This window comes from Lonchura striata, chromosome 4, assembly GCF_050655825.1.
Source record: "Lonchura striata isolate lonStrDom1 chromosome 4, ASM5065582v1, whole genome shotgun sequence".
Taxonomy (NCBI): domain Eukaryota; kingdom Metazoa; phylum Chordata; class Aves; order Passeriformes; family Estrildidae; genus Lonchura; species Lonchura striata.
In genome coordinates this window covers 1,660,490-1,681,398 of record NC_140706.1, presented here as the reverse complement: position 1 = coordinate 1,681,398, position 20,909 = coordinate 1,660,490, and the positions used below count along the sequence as shown (strand labels likewise).

The following is a 20,909-nucleotide window of genomic DNA, read 5'->3' as shown; positions in this document are numbered from 1 at the left end:
GACTGGGAGTGATGGAATCACATCCCTGGGATCTTTTCCATGTTTCCCGTTCTTCTGGCAGCCGGGAACAGATTCCACCTGCGCTGTTACCTGTACCAGGCGCGGGATCTCATGGCCATGGACAAGGACAGCTTCTCCGGTGAGTCTGGATCCACACCGGCATGGAATTCCGGGAACAGAGGAACCATCCATGGGCCAGGACATCTTCCCCTATCCCAGGTGGATCCAACCTGGCCTTGGATATTCCCAGGGATCCAGGGGCAGCCCCAGCAAATCTGGGAATTCCAGCCCAGCCCCTCCCCACCCTCCCAGCCAGGAATTCCTTGCCAAGATCCCAGCCCAAGCTCCCCTTTCCCAGTGGGAGCCATTCCCTGGCTCCTGTCCCTCTGTCCCTTGTCCCCAGTCCCTCTCCAGCTCTCCTGGAGCTTTTCAGGCTCTGGAATTGGCTCCAAGGAATCTCTGGAGCCCTCCTTTCTCCAAGCTGTCCGTGATGGAGCACAGGGAGAAACTTCCATGGGATGTGCCCAGGGAAAATTCCAGAGGGTGACAGGATTTAATCAGGACCCCAGCACAGTCCGGCCCCTTCTTCTCCAGCATCCTCAGGAAATTCCTTGTTGGATTCGATCCAGTGGAAGGTTCCCAGCCCATGGGGATGGATCTGGATGATCCCTAAGATCCCTTCCATCCCAAAACAATCCGTGGTTCCATGATTCCATAATTCCTTAGCGTCCCCCTTCTCCCAGCTGCACAGGGGCCAGCAGTCCCTGGGGTTTGGGATTTAGAGGGGGGAATTTCCATGGAAAAAATGGAATCCAGGTGGGAAACAGGGGCTGGCCTTTGTGGAGGAGTTTTCCATGTCCTTCTGCTCCATCCTCTCCCAGCATAACTCCAGGGATTTCTGAAATTCCCAGGATTGTGCTGGTGTGGCTGGGACTTTCCATGCTGGGTTTTTTTTAGGATAGGAAAGAAGTTGGAATAGGAGAAATCCTTTTATGCATGGGATTTCCATGCTGGAGCTGCTTGGATGGTTGGATGCAGGTGGAGCATCCCTCTGGAATGTGGTTGAGAGGGGGATGGAATGACTGGAATTTTCCCAGCAGCCGAAAAATCCCAGGTCCTCATCCCTGGAGGCTGGGCCATCCCAGCCAGGTATTCCCAGTAGTGCTTTGGAGCTGGAAAAGCAGGAAAAGGGAATGTCACCTCCTCTGGATCAGAGCTGGGATAATGTGGAATGTCCCAAATCCTGGGAAAAGGGTCCACTGGCGTGAGAGATCCAACATCCCTCCAGGGCTATCCCTGCGTGATTCCCATGAGAATTTACAAAGGGATTCGGGTGGGATTTCCCTCCAAATTCTGGGATTTAAACCCCACTTGGAACAACACATCCCGGGAATGATGGGAAACGGGGACAATCCCAAAACTGGGGAAGCGGCTGGACCGTGATCCCAAGGGAATCCTGCTTCTCCCAGTAGCTGGAATAATGTGATTATTGGGAATAAACACCCCAGAGCATCCAAAAAAATCCCCCAGTGCCTGCTCCCACCTGGAATTCCCACAAAAGGCTCCTTGTCGGGATGAGGAGGTGGGAGCGAGGTGAGCTCATGGCCCGGGAGGGGAGTCCAGAATCGTTTTCCTTTGGAAAAATCCCGGCCAAGGACAACACGAGCAGCAACGTTCCACAATGTGGGATTGTGATTCCCGCTGCCGGGAATAAAGGAGTTCATTAAAGGGGCTCGGCAGTTGGAAAAATAAACATTCCCTGCTCCCAACAAAGGGGCTTTAGAGAGGCTTCCATGAAAAAAAAAAAGGAGGAGAAGGGAGGGAAAAATGGAGGGCAAAAAAAAAAAAAGGAAAAGCAGCTCCAGATCCGGGGGTTTTTGTTTATTGTAATGGATTTGGATGAGGAAAAGTGGGAAAGGCTCTTCCCACTTGGGAATGTCTGAGTGGTCCTGGATTGTTAGGCGTGGATAGAGGGGGCAATCCAACCCCTGGTGCCCCAATTCCTTGGAAAAGGGGGGAAAAGGGGGAATGCTGCTGGGATCAGCTGGCCCTGCTTCCAGGGGGTGTGGGATAATCCTGGGATATCAATCCAGTGGTTTGTGGGATGATCCTGGGATCTGAATCCAGGGATGTGGGATGTTCCTGGGATCTGAATCCAGGAACCTGGGATTTTCTTGGGATCTGAATCCAGGGATACGTGTGGGGTGTTCCTTGGATCTGAATCCATGGGGGTGGGATAATCTTGGGATCTGTAGCCAAGGATTTGTGGAATAACTCTGGGATCTGAATCCAGGGGGGGTGTGGGATTATCCTGGGAGCTGCATCCTTTGATTCCCACGGAAGCCCTCAGGGATGTGTGGGATGTTCCTGGAATCTGCATCCAGGGATGTGTGGGATGCTCCCCACCCTCCCAGCCAGGAATTCCTTGCCAAGATCCCAGCCCAAGCTCCCCTTTCCCAGTGGGAGCCATTCCCTGGCTCCTGTCCCTCCATCCCTTATCCCAAATCCATCTCCAACTCTCCCGGAGCTCCTTTAGGCCCCAGAAGTGGCTCCAAGATTTCCCTGGATCTTTAGAACAATCCCAACTCTCAGACTGAGCCCTTCCAGCTGGAAAACCGCCTGGAAAACCAGGCAGTTCAGGCTTGGAATAACGAATTCCAGGTGGGATAGACTGGACAGCTTCTTCCTCCTCAAGCAAGACCTGAGGAACCTCAGGGTGAGATGGAGCGAGCTGAGAATTCCCAAATTCTTTGGGAACTGGTTCTGGATGGAGCTTGGAATTCTGGGAAGAGCCAGAGCTGGGATCCATCCCTGAATCCCAGTCCTCGAATCCCATTCCCACAGATCCCTACGCCATCGTGTCCTTCCTGCACCAGAGCCAGAAGACGGTGGTGGAGAAGAACACCCTGAATCCCACCTGGGATCAGACCCTGATCTTCTACGAGATCGAGATTTTCGGGAATCCTCGGGATGTGGCCGAGTCCCCTCCCAACATCCTGGTGGAAATCTACGATCACGACACCTATGTGAGTGTGGCAATTCCCGCCGGGAATTCCCAGCCTCTGGAATGCGGTGTCCGGCACCTCTCAGTGGTTCAGCCTTTGAGGTGGACATTCCATAGGGGAAAAATTCCAGGGAAAATCCTGTGGTGTCCTTGAGGTTCCATTCACTGAGCTTCCTCATTGCCATATAAAGTGGGAAAAACAATGGAGTTTCCTCATGGAAAAACCTTGGGATAAAGTTGGACGCAGTTGTGGAAGTAGGGAAATGCCCTCTGCTGTTTGCCGTGTCCAAAGGGCCTGGGAATTTATGGAATTCTGGGGGGTTGGTGGCAGGAACTCGAGGCTGTTCCCAGAAAAACCAGGCTGGAAAAAAAACAACCTAGAAAAACCAAGTGCAGGAGGGAATTCTGTGGGAAAACACTTGGAACACACCTTGGGAAGGGCTCGGAATTATCTCAGGAATCTTTTTCCCTCTCTCCTGCTCCTTCCCAGCAAGAGGCAGGAAAGATTCCAAAGATCCCAGTGCAGAGCAGGGAATGGGATTTTTAGGAGCTGCCAAAGGCTCTGAGCTCCTGCTCTGGAAAAACTGGGATAGAAATTCCTAAAAATGTGTTTTTCTCCTAAAAAAAGTATTTTTCCAGCCTTTGGAATTCCTGGGAAAAGTTGGAAAACTGGTGGCTCTATGGGCACCAATCCCATTTGTTTTCCCTGCCCCGATCCTATTACGGGATCATCCCTTGCTCCCAATTTTTGGCTGAGGCGGGGAATGGAGTTGTCTGGGAAAAGGGATCGGAAGGATGATCGCAATTCCCATGGTTCCCAATTCCCTGGAATTGCCTTTCCAGGGCGCGGATGAATTCATGGGACGCTGCATCTGCCGGCCCAGCCTGGAGCGCTCGCCCCGCCTTTCCTGGTATCCTGTCCTCAAATCCGGCCGGAATGTCGGGGAGCTCCTGGCTGCCTTCGAGCTGATCCAGAGGGAAAAGGTGAGATCCACCCCTGAGCCTGGAATGCTCTGGAATTCCGGTTCTTCCCCAGCATCCAGCTTTTCCAGGTATTGGGTTTATTCCATTGGTGCCTTTGGAGCCTGCGGAGAGCCAGAGGGATTTGGGATTTATCCCTTTTTGAGGGATAATTCCATAGGATGAGGTTTTCCAGGTGGGAAAAGAGGTGGTTTAGGGTTGGTCTGATGGAAAACTGCAGAATTCCAGGTGGGATGAGCTGGATGGATCCTTCTCTCCTTGGACAAGTTCTGGGTGGGGTCTCAGAGACATTGAGGGAGCTGGGAATTGCCAAATCCCTAAGGAATGCTGCCCTTTCCTTGGAATTACTTCTGGAGGGGGTTTAGGAGAGCTGAAGCCACTCCGGCTTTTCTAACTGCTGTATCCCAGATGTGCCAGGAAAGAGGGATGGGCTGGAAAGATCAATCCCTGTATCCCGTTCTTCCTTCCGAGCCCCGAGGTTTGTCTGGGAATGGGAATCCTACAATTCCCTCTTCCCTGGAAATCCCAGCCCAAACACCAAGACCAGGCCCAGATATCCACACGTGGCCTCTTCCTCCTCCTCATTCCCTCAGAACTGGGTGGGAAAGGCCTTGGAAAAGCCTTGGAATGAGATGTGCTCCTGGAGGAGCTGTTTGATCCTAGTGGGAATCATCCGGGTGGATTTGGTGCTTCCCGGCTGGATGAGAGTCCAGGATTTTTGGAGCTGGGAACTGAAGGGGCTGAAGTTTCCCTGCTGGAAAAAGAGGAATTAGCAGTGGGAATGTTAATGGGAATTGTGTTCCTTCCCTGCAGCCGGCTGTTCATCACATCCCTGGATTTGAGGTAATTCCTGACTCCTCCTTGGAAATCCAGCACCATTCCCAGCTTTCCCGGGGATTTGGAGCCCTGCAGTAATCCCTCCATCCTGTCCTAGGGAATTCTTTCAGGATGAAGGGATTCCCGCATAGAGATTCCTCTTTTCCTCAGCTGATAAGGAAAACTGGGAATGGGGCAGCTCCTTCCTGACAGGGCAAATTCATCCCATTCCAGGATCCAGAAGATCCCATGGAGATGCTCCAAAGGTTCTGGAGCCAGGCTGGGAGAGCTGGGAATGTTCCCCTGGAGAAGGGAAAATTCCAGGGAATGCTCAGAGTGCCTGGAGGGGCTCCAGGAGAGCTGGAGAGGGACTGGGGACAAGGGACAGAGGGACAGGAGCCAGGGAATGGCTCCCACTGGGAAAGGAGAGCTTGGGCTGGGATCTTGGCAAGGAATTCCTGGCTGGAATGGAATTCCCAGATTTGCTGGGGCTGCCCCTGGATCCCTGGGAATATCCAAGGCCAGGTTGGATCACCCTGGGATGGTGGGAGGGGGTGCCCCCGGATGGGATTTAAGGATTTTCCCTCCCCAGACCATTCCGGGATTCCCTTTGGGTGTCAGCTCCAATTATAAACCTTGGGATGGGTTTAGGGATGAGAATTCCTCTAATTCCATCCTCTCCTCCTCTTTCCCAGAGTGAGCTCTCCTCCAGCCTGGATGAGGTGAGTCTTTGGGAATTCCTTCTTTTTCCTCTTGGAATTGTTCAAATTTGCTTCCTTGGGAAATCCTCTTTATCACGGATGGGTCAAGCCAGGAGCATCAGGATTTTGGGAATGTGAGTGAGCTCCGGCTGGATGGGCTTCTCCTCGTGGCTGGGAATGTTGGGATCCATTTACCCTCTGGAATGAGGTGTCCCATCCTTTCATCCCAGGCGTGCCAGAGCCGGAATTTTGGGCTGCCCTTGGGAAATCCCAATTCCAAACTTTCCATAGGGAATTTGCCATGAATTGAGGATGTGCTGGACTGTTCCCGTTGTTCCAAAGGAGATTTTCATCCCTTGTCCCGGGAAAAATTCAGGGATATGTTGGACGGGGCTTGGAGCAACCTGAGATAGTGGAAGGTTCCCTGCCCATGGAATGGGATGAGTTTTCCAATGGAAACTATTCCATGAGATTCCATCATTCCCGTGACTCTGATTCCACACCCGGAATCCTAAGACTATCCTTGTGCATCCCATGGAGCCAATCCCAGTCTGAACCAAGAGTTGGGATCTTGGAAATCTCCAGGCAGGGAAAGGGAACAACTCTTGGAATGTTGTGGTGGCCCTCAGAGCCATCAATCCCAAAAATCCAGGAGATGAGCTAGAAAACACCGAGCCACATTCCCAGGAAAGGTTGGATCGGGTGGGATAAACACATTTTTCCAAGATTTTTCTTTCCCACCCAAGCTGCCTTTCCTTGGGAGCTCATCCTGCTGTTCCGTGTGTCCATAATCATCTCTTTCCTCTTTTTTCCTCCCACCGCCGGAATTCCGGGATGGGGCATTCCACAGCTCTGCATCCCTGCCTTGTTCTCTGAGGGGCTCCTCCAATGGGTATCACTCTCTTCCCTTTCCTTCCCTTCTCCCGGAATCCAAGAAAATCCCGGCAGAGCCTTTCAGGGCGAGCAGGATTGCAGGAACCCCATCCCAACAAAATTCCTGAGGCTGCATCCCAAGGATTGGTGCCGGCCAGAGCCTCCGGTGCCTCATGGATGCTCCTGAAGGACCAGGCTGGCTCCATCCTTGTCTACTTTTTCTTGGGAATGGCCTTTTGGGGTTCAATTCCCACTGAACTCTGGGATTTATCTTTGGATCACATCCCAGCTTCCATAAAAACTGGGAATCATTTCCAGCCTTTATTTATTTATATTTTTTTTTGGCCTCATCCATGTTGATTTTCACTCATCCTGGATCCAAATCCGGGTTGGAATCCATCATCTCCAGAGCTCCTTGCCACCTGGATTCCCTTGGATTTATCCTTGTTCAACCCATCCTGGCTCCCAGCAGGATTTTCATGGATTTTCCTCCCTCCAGGTGGCTTTGCCCGGGAATTCCTTTTCCCCACTCCCATCCTGATCCTTCCCTGCTCCTGCCTCATCCCCAGCATTCCCTGCTCATTCCCACCCATTCCAACATTCTCTCCTCTGACATTCAGCTGGAAACCAGGAGAACACCTGGAAAACCACTGGGAGAGCAGCAGGAAGGACTTTAAAAAACCCGGAATGACGCAGGGTTCAAATCCAGGTTGATCCTGGAGAGGATGGATGGGGCAGGATTTCTTTCCCAAGGACTTCCCACTGGATTTGCCGAAGGATTGATCCCTAAAATCCCTTTCAACCCAAACCATTCCATGATTTTAGGCCTGAACAGCCTAAAATGAGGGTTTTTTTGGGAATTAGAGTTCCAGAGGTAACCCAGGGAATGTGGGAATTCTCTGCAGCTCTCCCTTCTCCTTCAGATTATCCTGGATAAAATTCCCGCTCCCTGCCAGCACTAACCGCGCTGGGGGCAGGTGGATCATGGGATGGAGTTGTGGCTGCTCCATGTGGGAATTCCAGGCACCTCTTCCCACATGGAATTCCTGAAAACCTTCTGCTAATGAGCAGCTGGACTCAGGAACCAGCAATTCCCAAGGAAAATTAAGTTTTATTGGGAATTTTATGGGAAAAAAATTGGAATTTTATGGGAAGTTGGGGTAGTAATTGGATGATCCTTAAGGCCCTTCCCAAACCCAACCATTCCACGATTCCATCTGGAAAATCCCTTTGGACATCCAATCCCTCACCCACATGTCATTGAATCCAATAAAATTCCAGCTGGGAGAGAATTCCATGCTCCTGGGATGGATTTCCAGAGATTTTGCTTTCATTCCGGCTTTTCTGGGGGCTCTGGGAGATGCAGGAAAAGAAAAGGGGAGGAATTCTGGCTCCCACTTTCCTCCTCCAGAAAGGCAAGTTGAGAATTCCTTGGCTGCCTCCCGGATTTGGGATGATCCCAATGGAATTCCCGGGTATTTTCACCCGAGCTCTATCCCACGGATTTCTGGATTATCCATGAGGTGTGGGATGAACCACAGCCCCTTCCCAGATCCAGAGGCGTTGCCGATCCCCATCCCACGGTGCTGCTCCCACTACATTTTTTGGGAATCGCCCAACTACTGATCCTGCTGCTGCTGCTGCTTCATCCCTTTCCTCATCCCACCGTGATCCCGGCATGGGATAGAGGCGGTTCCATCCCGTCATTCCCTAAAAAAGGTTTAACCTTGGAGGGCAGATTCCTGGGAAAAGCTCAGGGATGTCGGATCTTCTCCAGGGTGGATTAAAGAGGCAAAACCACTTTTCCGGCACCTCCATCCTGACTCTCCTCTGGCTCTCCTGGATTTCCTGGGAGAGATGAGTCTGGAAAGGATGGAGATTCCGGGTGGATCCAACATGGAGAGGGGGTTGATGTCCCATCCTGGCGCTTCCTGATGTTTTCCTTTCCCTCTCGGCTCCCGCAGTCCGCGGATTCCGACCTTCCCTACCCGCCGCCGCAGCGGGAGCCCAACGTGTACATGGTCCCGCAGGGAATCAAACCCGTCCTGCAGCGCACGGCCGTCGAGGTGAGCCACGGATCCGGGAGCGGGAGCCGGGAATGGGATCCCAGCTGGATTCTGGGCTGCGATTCCAAAGAAAACGGAGGCTCCAGGGGGAACTTGTGGCTCTTCACAATTCCCTGACAGGAAGGTGGAGCTGGGGGGGTTGGGGGTCTGCTCGCAGGGAACCAGGGATGGGATGAGGATGAAGCTCAGGGAAACAAGGAATGGGATGAAGATGGAATTTAGGGAATGAGAGATGGGATGAGGATGAAGTTCAGGGAACAGGGGATGGGATGAAGATGGAATTCAGGGAATGAGAGATGGGATAAGGATGAAGCTCAGGGAAACAAGGAATGGGATAAGGATGAAGTTCAGGGAACAGGGAATGGGATGAAAATGGAATTCAGGGAATGAGAGATGGGATAAGGATGAAGCTCAGGGAATGAGGATTGGGATAATGATGAAGTTCAGGGAAACAAGGAATGGGATGAAAATGGAATTTAGGGAATGAGAGATGGGATAAGGATGAAGCTCAGGGAATGATGATTGGGATAATGATGAAGTTCAGGGAAACAAGGAATGGGATAAAGATGGAATTCAGGGAACAGGGGATGGGATGAGGATGAAGTTCAGGGAAACAAGGAATGGGATGAAGATGGAATTCAGGGAATGAGAGATGGGATAAGGATGAAGTTCAGGGAAACAAGGAATGGGATAAGGATGAAGGTCAGGGAATGAGGGAGGGGATAAGAGTGAAGCTCAGGTTGGATATCAGGAGGAATTTCCTCATGGAAAGGGTGGTCAGGCAGTGAAAGTGCCCAGGGAGCTTTGGAATTCCCATCCCTGAAAGTGTCCAAGGAACTCCTGATGTGGAGACGGGGATCGGTCACAGATTGAACTCCATGACCTTGGAGGTCTTTTCCAACCTCAGGGATTCCATAATTCCCACCACTGCTTGTCCTACATGGTTGAACCTCCAGGTTCTCCTCCACTGCTGAGGAGCTCCATGGAAACCTGGAAGCAGAGCTTTGGATCAGGATTTGGTGTCCCCTCATCCCACAGATCCTGGCCTGGGGGCTGAGGAACCTCAAGAGCTTCCAGCTGGCCAGCGTGACCTCGCCCAGCCTGCTGGTGGAGTGCGGGGGGCAGCGCGTCCAGTCTGGCGTCATCAAGAACGTCAAGAAGAACCCCAACTTCGACGTCTGCGTGCTCTTCATGGAAGTGGTGAGGTCCCAACGGGACTGGGGTGGTGCAGGGGGAAGGGAAGGTCCTCAAAAATGGGGGGAAGGACCTTAAAACCTATAAAAATGGATCTGGTGAAGGACCTCCAAGTCCCATAAAAGGCCTGGAGGTCCCATGAAAATGGATCTTGTGGTGGAGGACCTCAAAGTCACATTAAAATATATTTTGTGAAGAACCCCAAAGTCCCATAAAAATTGATCTTTTGAAGGGTTTAGAGGTCCCATAAAAATGGATCTTTTGAAGGGTTTAGAGGTCCCATAAAAATGGCTCTTGTGGTGGAGGACCTGGAGGTCCCATAGAAGTGGATCTTGTGGTGAAGGACCCCAAAATCCCATAAAAGTAGATCTTGGCCTGAAGGACCTTGAAGTCCCATAAAAGTGGATCTTGTGAAGGACAGTCCTATGAAAATGGATTTTACGGTGAAGGACCTCAAAATCCCATAAAAATGGATCTGGTGAAAGACCTTAAGACCCCATAAAAATGGACCATGTGGAAGTGTCATGAAATGAGTTCTTCTGGTAAAGGTCCTCAAAATTCTATAGAAATGGTTTTTCTGGTGAAGTTCCTTCTGCCCCTGGTTTTTTGGGGGTGGTGCAGAACCTCTGCCCTCCCTTTCCAGCCTCATTCCATCTTCCCTTCCCTCTTCCCGCAGCGTCTGCCCAAGGAGAGCCTCTACAGCCCCCCCATCATCCTGAAGATCATCGACAACCGCCCCTTTGGCCGGAGACCCGTGGTGGGACAGTGCACGGTCCGCTCCCTCCAGGAATTCTACTGGGATCCCTCCCAGCAGGACACGGGGGCACCCCAAGAGCAGCCAGGTACGTGGGAATGTCGGGATTGGTGTCCTTCATGGAGTCATGGAATGGTTGGGTTGGGAGGGAACTTAAAGGTGACCCCGTTCCACCACATCTGTCGGCAGACGGACGTGGGCAGTGGGACATCTCCCACTGTCCCAGGTGGATCCAACCCCAATGTCCAACCTGGCCTTGGACACTGCCAGAGATCCAGGGGCAGCCACAGGAAATTTGGGAATTCCAGCCCAGCGCCTCCCCACCCTCCCAGCCAGGAATTTTTTCCCAATATTCCATTGAAATCTCCCCTCCTTCAGTTCAATCCATTCCTCCTTGTCTTGGCACTCCATATCCTTGTCCCAAGTCCTTCTCCTGGCTCCTTGAAGCCCTGGATGGGATGGGGATCATGGGATTGGGATCTTGGAGATGAGCTTTGGGTGGTGAGTAAAGTCTGGATGATGTTGGGATCATGGAGATGAACTTCATGTGGTGGGAAGGATCTGGGAGATGATGGGATCGTGGTGATGAACTTTGGATGTTGGGAAGTGTCTGGGATGAGTTTGGGATTGTGGAGATGAACTTTGGATGATGAAAGAATCTGGGATGAGTTTGGGATTGTGGAGTTGAATTTTGGATAATGGGAAATGTCTGGGATGAGTTTGGGATTATGGAGATGAATTTTGGATGATGAGAAGTGTCTGGGATGAGTTTGGGATTGTGGAGATGAATTTTGGATGATGGGAAGTGTCTGGGATGAGTTTGGGATTGTGGAGATGAACTTTGGATAACAGGAAATGTCTGGGATGAGTTTGGGATTGTGGAGATGAACTTTGGATGATTCTGGGATGAGTTTGGGATTGTGGAGATGAACTTTGGATAACAGGAAATGTCTGGGATGAGTTTGGGATTGTGGAGATGAACTTTGGATGATGAGAAGTGTCTGGGATGAGTTTGGGATTGTGGAGATGAATTTTGGATGATGGGAAATGTCTGGGATGAGTTTGGGATTGTGGAGATGAACTTTGGATGATGGGAAATGTCTGGGATGAGTTTGGGATTGTGGAGATGAATTTTGGATGATAAAAGAATCTGGGAGGAGTTTGGGATTGTGGAGATGAATTTTGGATAATGGGAAATGTCTGGGATGAGTTTGGGATTATGGAGATGAATTTTGGATGATTCTGGGATGAGTTTGGGATTGTGGAGATGAACTTTGGACGATGGGAAATGTCTGGGATGAGTTTGGGATTGTGGAGATGAATTTTGGATGATTCTGGGATGAGTTTGGGATTGTGGAGATGAACTTTGGACGATGGGAAGTGTCTGGGATGAGTTTGGGATTGTGGAGATGAACTTTGGATAATGGGAAATGTCTGGGATGAGTTTGGGATTGTGGAAATGAATTTTGGACGATGGGAAGTGTCTGGGATGAGTCTGGGATTGTGGAGATGAACTTTGGATGGTCTGAGGGTTCTGGATGGGATTAGGATCATGGCGGCGGGGTCTGGGAGAAACTGGGATCACTCCTGGAGGTCGATCCCAAGGTTTTTGGGCTCTGGGATTCCCAAATCCTGGGATCATGGTGCCGCTCCACTCCGGTTGCAGATGACGTCAGCCTGACGCCCAGGGACGACGTCCTCATCGACATCGATGACAAGGAGCCCCTGATCCCCATCCAGGTATGGAAAACGCGCTGGGGAGGTCCCGGATTCTTTCCGCACTCCGGTGGATCTGGTGAGGATGGATCCAAGGTGCCGATGTGAGGATGGATCCGCTTGGATCCATTCTTTTCCAACTTCCATGTGTTTTCCCTCCCTCTCCTCACCTGCACAACCCTGAACTCCTCCTCATTCCATAGGCTGGGAATGAGGGGCTGGATTTGCTTTCCCGATGGAGAGAAATCCATGTCAGGTTCTTCCCAAAGAAGGCAAAAATTCCCTGAGGCTCCGTCGTTCTCGGTCCATGGCCGGATCTCCTTTTCCCAGTTTGGCTCCTGGCTTGCTGGAATTTTACTGGACTGGGGTTGCAGAATCCCAAATCCATGGTGGTGGGAGTGGTGAGTTGGTGCAGTTCCAGTGATTTTGCGGGATCTCAGCATTCCTTTGGGAATGGATGAGGAATGGCCACATCCCTGGAGCTTCCGTCTTTCCAGTAACTTCCCGTGTCCACAGCCCTCGGGCGATCCCGGTGCCTCTGGAGCAGCTGGGAATAGTGTCAGGAATGTTCGGTGGATCTTTTCCTGGTCTCCCATCCCTTGGTTGGGATGTCAGGGGTTGGGATTTCCCTCCTGCCTATTCCTGGATGCCACAAGGCTGGAAAAGCTGGAGTTTCCAGGAGGAATCTGCCTTCCAGGTGTTTCCTGCCTCAGTTTCCCTGGCCTTGAGCGGTTTCAGCGATGGAGGAGCTGCTTAATCCGAGATGTCCAACTTGGGCATGGATCCTGCTCTTTATCCACGTCCTTGGTGGCTCCTGGGGGTTTCTATTCCCAGGGATTTTCTGGTGCTTTTGGATATTTGTGGTGCATCCCAAGCCAAGCTCGGGCTGGGTCCCACATCAAGCTGGGAATCAGGAATTTGGCTAATTCCCCAAAAAAACTGTGGATGTGGCCCTGCTCATTCCTGCTCATTCCAAATCCTCATCCCTGGAAGTGTCCGAGGCCAGGTTGGACGGGGCTTGGAGAAGCCTGGGGTAGTGGGAGGTGTCCCTGCCCATGGAAAAGGTGGAATGGGATGAGATTTAAGATCCTTCCCACCCAAATCATTCCATGATTCCGTGATTTTATTCACAGCTCTGTTGGGATCTTGTCCTGAAACCCTTCAGCCTCCGCTGGGAATGGGACAGGAGAACTGGGGAAAGTTGGCTCCAGTGAAAAGTGTAGAAAGGGAAAAGCAGCTCCCGAAAATGCTCCTGATTGGAGCATTGGGAAATTGGGAGAGCAGCCTCATTCCCTCCTTTTTGCTTCCCATTTAAGGATTTATCCTTATAATTTACAGCTGGGCTTCGTCCTTTATCAGGGAAGTAACTGGAGCTTGTCCATGGAAAACATGGAATTTAGGAACGGGACTTTTTGTAATAAAATCCCCCTTTTTTAAGTCCAGGACAGAGAAACTTGGGAGAAAACTGAGGGAATAATGTGGGAATCTCTGGGATCCCAACTTGAGATGTGGAGCTTGATCCCAGTTTCCCATGACCCGGATACGGGGTTTCCCATGATCTGGAATCAGGATTTCCCATGGTCCAGTGCAGGAAGTGCTCGGACATTCCCACTGGTGGGATTCCCAGTTTTTCTGAGTGGTCAGGATGGGGGAACACCCTGGGAAGTCCAGAGTGGGATTGGCCGTACCCGCAATTCCCTGGAATCCTCTGCTCCGATTTCTATGATTTATTAATGGAAAACCGCATTGGTGGCAAACCTGCTCCCATTTTTTCCTTTGGGAATAAAACCTCTGGATAGAGACACACCTCCCTTTATACCCCCTGGAGCTCTGGAAGCTGCCCCCGGGAATGCAGGATCCCATCCCAAAGATTCCAGAAGAAGGAACAAGAGGGAGCTTTGGAATCCTGGAGCTTCGTTCCCTGGGATAATTTTATTGGAAACATCTCCAAACTCCGATCAAGTTTAGGGGGGAGTTTAAACAGCAGGAAAAGGGGGAGACAAAACCATTCCAAGGTGGAAAATTCCAGAATTTTTTTTCCTGGAAAAAACCATTTCCCAAACAATCCCCCTGCCACCAATGGAGTTCTTCAGTTTGACCCCAGATTTGTCCTTCTCCATTTGTTTCTTTCCTTGTTTTTCCTGTTATTTCGGGAAAGGAGGGAGCTTCTTCCTGGAAAGCCAACCCAAAATTCCCACCTCGGAATTTTGGCCCTGCAAGCTCCTCCTCTCCTGGAGGTGGACATGGATTGAGGCATGGATGGACCACTGGGATCATTCCACCCATCCAGGGCCAGATTTAGCAGGTCAAGGAGCAATCCCGGCCCGCAGGGACCATCCTGCTCCGCTTTCCCGGGAAAAGGGACGGATCCCAAGCCAGCAGCTCGTGCTCGGGGCTCTTCGGAAGCGGGAGCCAGCATTTTTCATGGATGCATTTCCTTGTGTGGCTCCGGAGTTTTTCTCCCTCCTTGCCAAGCCTGGCTTTGGTCCCTGCTCCGAAGGATTGTTGGAACAAAGGATCCCTTTGTGCTTTCCCTGGAAAATTGGGAAAGCAACGAGAGGTGAAATCCCTCTGCTCTGAGGTTCGGGAGCGCATTATCCATCTCATCCAAGCGGGATCAGGAGTTCAGCCGGAGTTTAAAACCAGTTTGAATGCATGGGAATCACAGCCCGGTCACCCAAAGTGAGGAAAATCCTAAAAATCACAGAAAAGAGATTTTTCCTGGCTAATCCCATCTAGTTTGGTTCTTAGGGAAAAGGACATGGAGTGGGGTTTGGGAAAGGTGGAATTTGCGGAAGAGGCTGCTGGATCAGGCCTTGTCCTGCCTGCTCTGCTCCCGGTGTTTTCCGAGGGTTCATTCCCATGGGAAGAGGCTCGGGAAGGACTCCCACGGCTCCATGGGATTTGTTCTGTCTGCTCATGGATAAACCTGCTGGGAAGGAGCTGTTCCCGGCGACTCTGGGAGCCGCGAGGGAATCCTGGTGGAAAATGATCCTCAGGGAATTGTTTCCCTGTGTAACAGCTGGAAATTGTGGAGTTTGGCCCAAGGATGCTGGTCTGGATCTGCTGGGATCACAGCAGGGTTTTGGGAACAAGCCTGAGCTGGAAAACCGGGAATACCGTTGGGATTGGCCTGATCCCCAAACCTGGCTGTTTTCTGGGAAGAACCTCTCATTCCTCCGCTTTTCCACATCCAAGGGATCCTTGGAATCCTGGAGCAGTGCTGCTGCTTCCTGCCCACAGAAAGGATCCTGGGTTTTGGTTTGTCCAGGGCGAGCCAGGCTTGGACCTGGACCCTGATCCTGAGAATTCCCAATCCTATTCTAAATCCCCCTGGCTCAGATCCTTCCCTGGATTCTGGGATAACTCCCTGAGTTTGCAGCCTTCGATATCCAGGGAAAAGCTTCTCCTCCTCTGGGAATTACTAACAGCTTTTCCATATTTTTCCCCTTTAATATCCCATTTTTCCTCTACCTCATTCCAGCTGTTTGCCAAACCTCCCTAAAAACAAACCCTGCGCTGATCCCAAATTTGCCTCCTCCTGGGAAACCCCAGGGTTGGGAATGTTAGTTTGGATTAATCCCTTTAATTGTTGCTTTCGCTGCTGTGTGTTCATCCTGGTTCCTGGAATTCCTTGGATAACGGATCATTTTAATTTGTAGCTTCCTGAGGGTTTGACGAGCTCAGCACTAATTAACATCCCGGATTCCCGGGCCCCGCCTCATGTAGGTATCGCTTCCTTTCTAATTGCTAATTAATCGCTTAATTAATTAACTGCTTAATTAATGACCTGAGTCCATGAGAATATGAGGATAAAGATGGAAGGAGGCGTTTTCCTTCCGGGAATGATCCTGCTTGCTGCTTAGGAAAATGGCAATTCCAGCTGGCTGCCAGTGTCTCCTTGGGTTTTCCATTCATTCCAAAGGGAATGAGGGTGGTTTTGAAGGAATTCCGTCCCCAGCTCTGGGATCCCAGCACAGAAAGGACATGGAATTGTGGGAGTGATCCAGAGGTGGCACCAGGATGATCAGAGGAATGGAGCAGCTCTGCTGAGAGGAAGAGCTGGGAGAGCTGGGAATGTTCCCCTGGAGAAGGGAAAATTCCAGGGAATGCTCAGAGTGCCTGGAGGGGCTCCAGGAGAGCTGGAGAGGGACTGGGGACAAGGGACAGAGGGACAGGAGCCAGGGAATGGCTCCCACTGGGAAAGGGGAGCTTGGGCTGGGATCTTGGCAAGGAATTCCTGGCTGGAATGGAATTCCCAGATTTGCTGTGGCTGCCCCTGGATCCCGGGCAGTGCCCAAGGCCAGGTTGGATCCACCTGGGATAGGGGAGGTGTCCCTGCCTGTGGAAAGGGTGGAATGGGATGAGATTTAAGGATCCCTTCCCTCTTCCTGCTCCCTTTGTGTCTTTTCCATAAGAAAAACAGATATTGGGATTTTCCCGGGTTTTATAGGGAGGGCAGTGAAGCTGCTTCGCCTTCTCAGGGAAAAGCTCCAGAAGAGCAATTCCCTTCATCCCAAATTCACCCTGACCAGATTCCCCATGGAATCATGGATCGGTTTGCGTTGGAAGGATCTTAAATCCCATCCCATTCCACAGTTTCCATGGGCAGGGACACCTCCCACTATCCCATGTTGCTCCAAGCCCATTCCAGCCGGGCCTTGGATACTTCCAGTGATCCAGATATTGTCCAGTGAATTGATTTTTCCATCCCAGAGAGGTGGCAGTGCTGGGATCCTGACTTCGGAAGCAAAAATTCCTGAAATAACCCCCCCATCCAGCTGTCCATCTGTGGTTTTAATTTCCATGGATATGTTTTTGGTTTAGGACAAAAAATCCAGGGGGGAAAAAACAAAGAAGGAAAAGCTGCAGAGCGTTAAAAATCAAATGACAGGAATATTAGGTGGGAATAAACCATCCCATTGTCCAGATTTTTCCAGGATCCTCCAGGAATGGGAGACAATGTGATAAGCCCCAGTTTGCAGAAAAATGGGAATGTTTCCTTGGGAAAACCATCCTGGTTTGGAGAACTAAGTTCCCATCTTCCTTCCCAGCTCCTTCTCCTTTATGGCTCAGGAGCTCTGTGCAAAAGGAGGAGCTGGGAATGAGGCCCAGGGGCTGCAGCTGGGGAAATCTTGGAAAAAAGCTTTTTCAGCCAAAAAAATCCAGCTCCGTGAGGAGCGTGTGAGGGAGGTCCCGGATTTCACTGGGATCTGCCTCCGGCTGGTGCGTTAATGATGAGAGGGAAGAGTTTAAACTGCCCGAGGGCCAGGACGGGTGGGATTTTGGGATGGAATTCTGCCCTGTGAGGGTGGGGACGGGCTGGGCTGGAATTCCCAGATTTGCTGTGGATGCCCCTGGATCCATGGAAGTGCCCAAGGCCAGGATGGATCCACCTGGGATGGTGGGAGGTGTCCCTGCCCATGGATGGGGTGGGAATGCAATGGGATTTAAAGTCACTTCCAACTCAAACCATTCCATGATTCTGGAGCCCCTCTGCTCTGGAGCCAGGCTGGCAGAGCTGGGAATGTTCCCCTGGAGAAGGGAAAATTCCAGGGAATGCTCAGAGTGCCTGGAGGGGCTCCAGGAGAGCTGGAGAGGGACTGGGGACAAGGGACAGAGGGACAGGAGCCAGGGAATGGCTCCCACTGGGAAAGGGGAGCTTGGGCTGGGATCTTGGCAAGGAATTCCTGGCTGGGATTTGTCTGGAATTCCCAGATTTGCTGTGGCTGCCCCTGGATCCCTGGCAGTGCCCAAGGCCAGGTTGGACATTGGGCTTGGATCCACCTGGGATAGTTGGAGTGTCCCTGGATGGAAGTGGATGATCTTTCTTGTCAATTCCCATTCCATAATTCCATGATTCCTGGGTACATCCCAGAGGAGAGGAGCTCAGGAGGAACTCTCGGACACCTCTGCTCCTGCATTCCCTTCTGAGGAGCCCTACAACGCGGTTACTCCGCCGTTACTCCAGCTCATGCTGCTTTCCAAATCCCCCATCCCGGGACATGTCAACGCAGTCGAGCGGAGCCAATTCCAGCTGATCCATGTCTGTAAACCATTTGGGATAATTGGTTGTTTGCTCTGTTTGCTCCGTCCAAATCCAAGCCGACATTTTACGGCTTCTCCGGTTACTGCTCCTTGGAGGAGCTCTGGGTGTTGGATGATTCCTCCTGGGAATGGTTCCCATCCCAGCACTGACCCCCCATCCCCAGAATGTTCCTGATGGTTTTGATATTCCCAGTTGGGATCCAGCCAATGGCACTGCCACCAGGGGACGGGGTGGGGGAAGTATTCCCGGAGAAAACTCCAGGATTTCCACAGCTGGGGTTTGTAGGATCATGGAATGGTTTGGGAGGGAAGGGAATCTGAAAGCTCATCCCAGTTCCATCAGCAGGGACGCCTCCCACTATCCCAGGTGGATCCAAGCCCAGTGTCCAGTCTGGCCTTGGACATTCCCAGGGATCCAGGGGCAGCCCCAGCAAATCTGGGAATTCCATCCCAGCCAGGAATTCCTTGCCAAGATCCCAGCCCAAGCTCCCCTTTCCCAGTGGGAGCCATTCCCTGGCTCCTGTCCCTCTGTCCCTTGTCCCCAGTCCCTCTCCAGCTCTCCTGGAGCCCCTCCAGGCACTCTGAGCATTCCCTGGAATTTTCCCTTCTCCAGGGGAACATTCCCAGCTCTCCCAGCCTGCTTCCAGAGCAGAGGGGCTCCAGAATCCTGGAATGGTTTGGGTTGGAAAGGACCTCAAATCCCATCCCATTCCCACCCCGTCCATGTTCAGGGACACCTCCCACCATCCCAGGTTGCTCCGAGCGCCAATGTCCAGTCTGGCCTTGGACACTTCCTGGGATCCAGGGGCATCCACAGCAAATCTGGGAATTCCATCCCAGCCCCTCCCCACCCTCAGACCCAGGAATTTTTTCCATAGAGGAGAAATTCTCCTTCCTCCAGCCATGCTTTGTTGCAGGAACTGCTGCAGCTCCTGGAATGATGGGATTGGGTCAAATGATCCCGTTATTCCCAGGATATCCAAATGATGGGTCCCTCTTGGGAAAAAGGTTGGAATTCTAGGGTGGTGAGAGGGAAGAGGGATGGAACAGAGTTAGGGAGACAGGAAAACTCTGGATAACCATGGCAACAGCTTTCCAGGTGGGAATAAGCTTCTTTTCTGGGAAAAAATCAGGATTTGGTCACTTGAGGTTAAATTTATCCAGAAGGGATTCTCACCCGGGGGCTGTGTCCAGTGGGATCCATGAAAAAGCTGGAAAGGGAGCACAGATTCCCAGTCTCAGAGATCATCTGGGCCATGGATAAACCCCTGGAGATTGTTTGGGATACCTGGAGGGAATTTTCTCCATCCCCTGGATGAAGGAAATTCCTCAATCCATCCTTTGCCGATGCATTGCTTTCCATGGCTTTCCCATTCCCAAATGGAGTCATATCCAGCACCATTAACATTCCAGCCACTCCCCTCCCCTCCTTTTGATGTTTTCCCTGTTTTTCATTGGAATATTGGTCCAAATCCATGAAAATCTCTAATCCAGCTCTTTCCCTTGGGGCTGCAGAGGAATCTGTGGGTAAGTCCTGGGATGAATCCAAGCATTTTCCTTGTATCCCAATACCTGTGGAATGTCACGATGTCTGAATGGAACCATTGAAACAATAAAATGGGAAGTGACAGAAGGAAAATTGGGATTTCCCCCCCATAAAAAAAGGAGGTGGCAGAAGCCTCGGAGTGAATTTCCAGAATATTCCAATTAAAGCCAATATCTGTCCATTAAATCCCGTGCCGTTGGCTTCAAATATAAATCCAATAAAACTCCATTTGGAATCCTCCGTGAGGTCACCGAGCTGGAATTCTGCAGCCTCCTAAAAGGAGACCCCAGGATTTTCCAGGAATTTTTCATGGATTGCCAGCAAAGCGGTCTCAAAAACGCGATTCCTATAAAATCCATGGAATATTGAGCCGGCGTGGTCTGGTTTTCCTCCTGGAACGGTTTACACTGGGAATAAGGAATAATGGGAGTTAGAGCAGAGGTTTTGTGGGATTTTCCCGTTTTTTTTCATCTGAGGCTTGTGTTGTTCCAGAGACCTGAGCACTGTTGGGTTTTAATGGAAAGATGGGAATTGCATGGATTTATTCATTTATCCACAGGTTTTGTTGGGATGGGGAGGTTGGGAGGTGCTGGGATACAACCAGGAAGTCAATCCCTGTCTCCCAAACCCCAGAAATTTCCAGGGAAATTTCTAAAATTGGAGCATTTCAAGATGCTAACATCAGAATTTTTGGTTCATTCCCTGCATGGAAATCCAGGAAAATCACCCCCTGAGGCTAAAAAATTCCCTAAAAATGCTCCAAATTCTTGGAATGTTCTTCTTGGAAGGCTTATCTTCCCATGAGGAATAATCCTTTTGGGATTATCCCCAGTGGCTGTAACACCCATATTTGGGCTGGGAGCATCCCAAAAACCCTGGAAATCAGGGATGGGGTTGATGCAGCGTTTGCTTCCCAGATCTGGGAGCTGATGCTGTTTTCCTGGGATTTTTTTTTTGTGGAAAATGAGTAACTTTGGGATCTCTGGCTGCAGGAGGAGGAATTCATCGACTGGTGGAGCAAATTTTACGCTTCCACGGGAGAGAGGGAAAAATGTGGATATTACTTGGAAAAGGGATTTGACACCTTGAAGGTGAGAGACTTCCATCGGGTCTGGATCTTTGGAATTCCACTCTCCATGATTTCTTTGGGATTTTCAGCTTTTTTTTCCATCCGGGTGCAAAAAAAACCAGAACATTTTCCCCAGGTGTG

At 51.0% G+C, this 20,909-nt stretch overlaps 1 protein-coding gene across 20 annotated transcripts in view; it reads left to right on the top strand.

Moving 5' to 3' along the window:
- Positions 1-20,909, top strand: part of DYSF (dysferlin) — a 76,395-nt gene that overhangs the window by 29,344 nt on the left and 26,142 nt on the right. For 8 of the 20 annotated variants that reach the window (XM_077782668.2, XM_077782667.2, XM_077782664.2 and 5 more), the window contains 10 exons: positions 62-139; positions 2,845-3,026; positions 3,848-3,988; positions 4,799-4,828; positions 5,497-5,523; positions 8,340-8,441; positions 9,480-9,641; positions 10,312-10,477; positions 12,056-12,129; positions 20,692-20,790. In XM_077782668.2, coding sequence (XP_077638794.2) covers positions 62-139; positions 2,845-3,026; positions 3,848-3,988; positions 4,799-4,828; positions 5,497-5,523; positions 8,340-8,441; positions 9,480-9,641; positions 10,312-10,477; positions 12,056-12,129; positions 20,692-20,790 — 1,061 coding nt within the window. Of the gene's footprint in view, positions 1-61; positions 140-2,844; positions 3,027-3,847; positions 3,989-4,798; positions 4,829-5,496; positions 5,524-6,352; positions 6,395-8,339; positions 8,442-9,479; positions 9,642-10,311; positions 10,478-12,055; positions 12,130-15,767; positions 15,831-19,647; positions 19,681-20,691; positions 20,791-20,909 lie in introns of all 20 variants that reach the window. The other 12 variants (XM_085577369.1, XM_085577367.1, XM_085577362.1 and 9 more) reach the window with 3 other exon arrangements.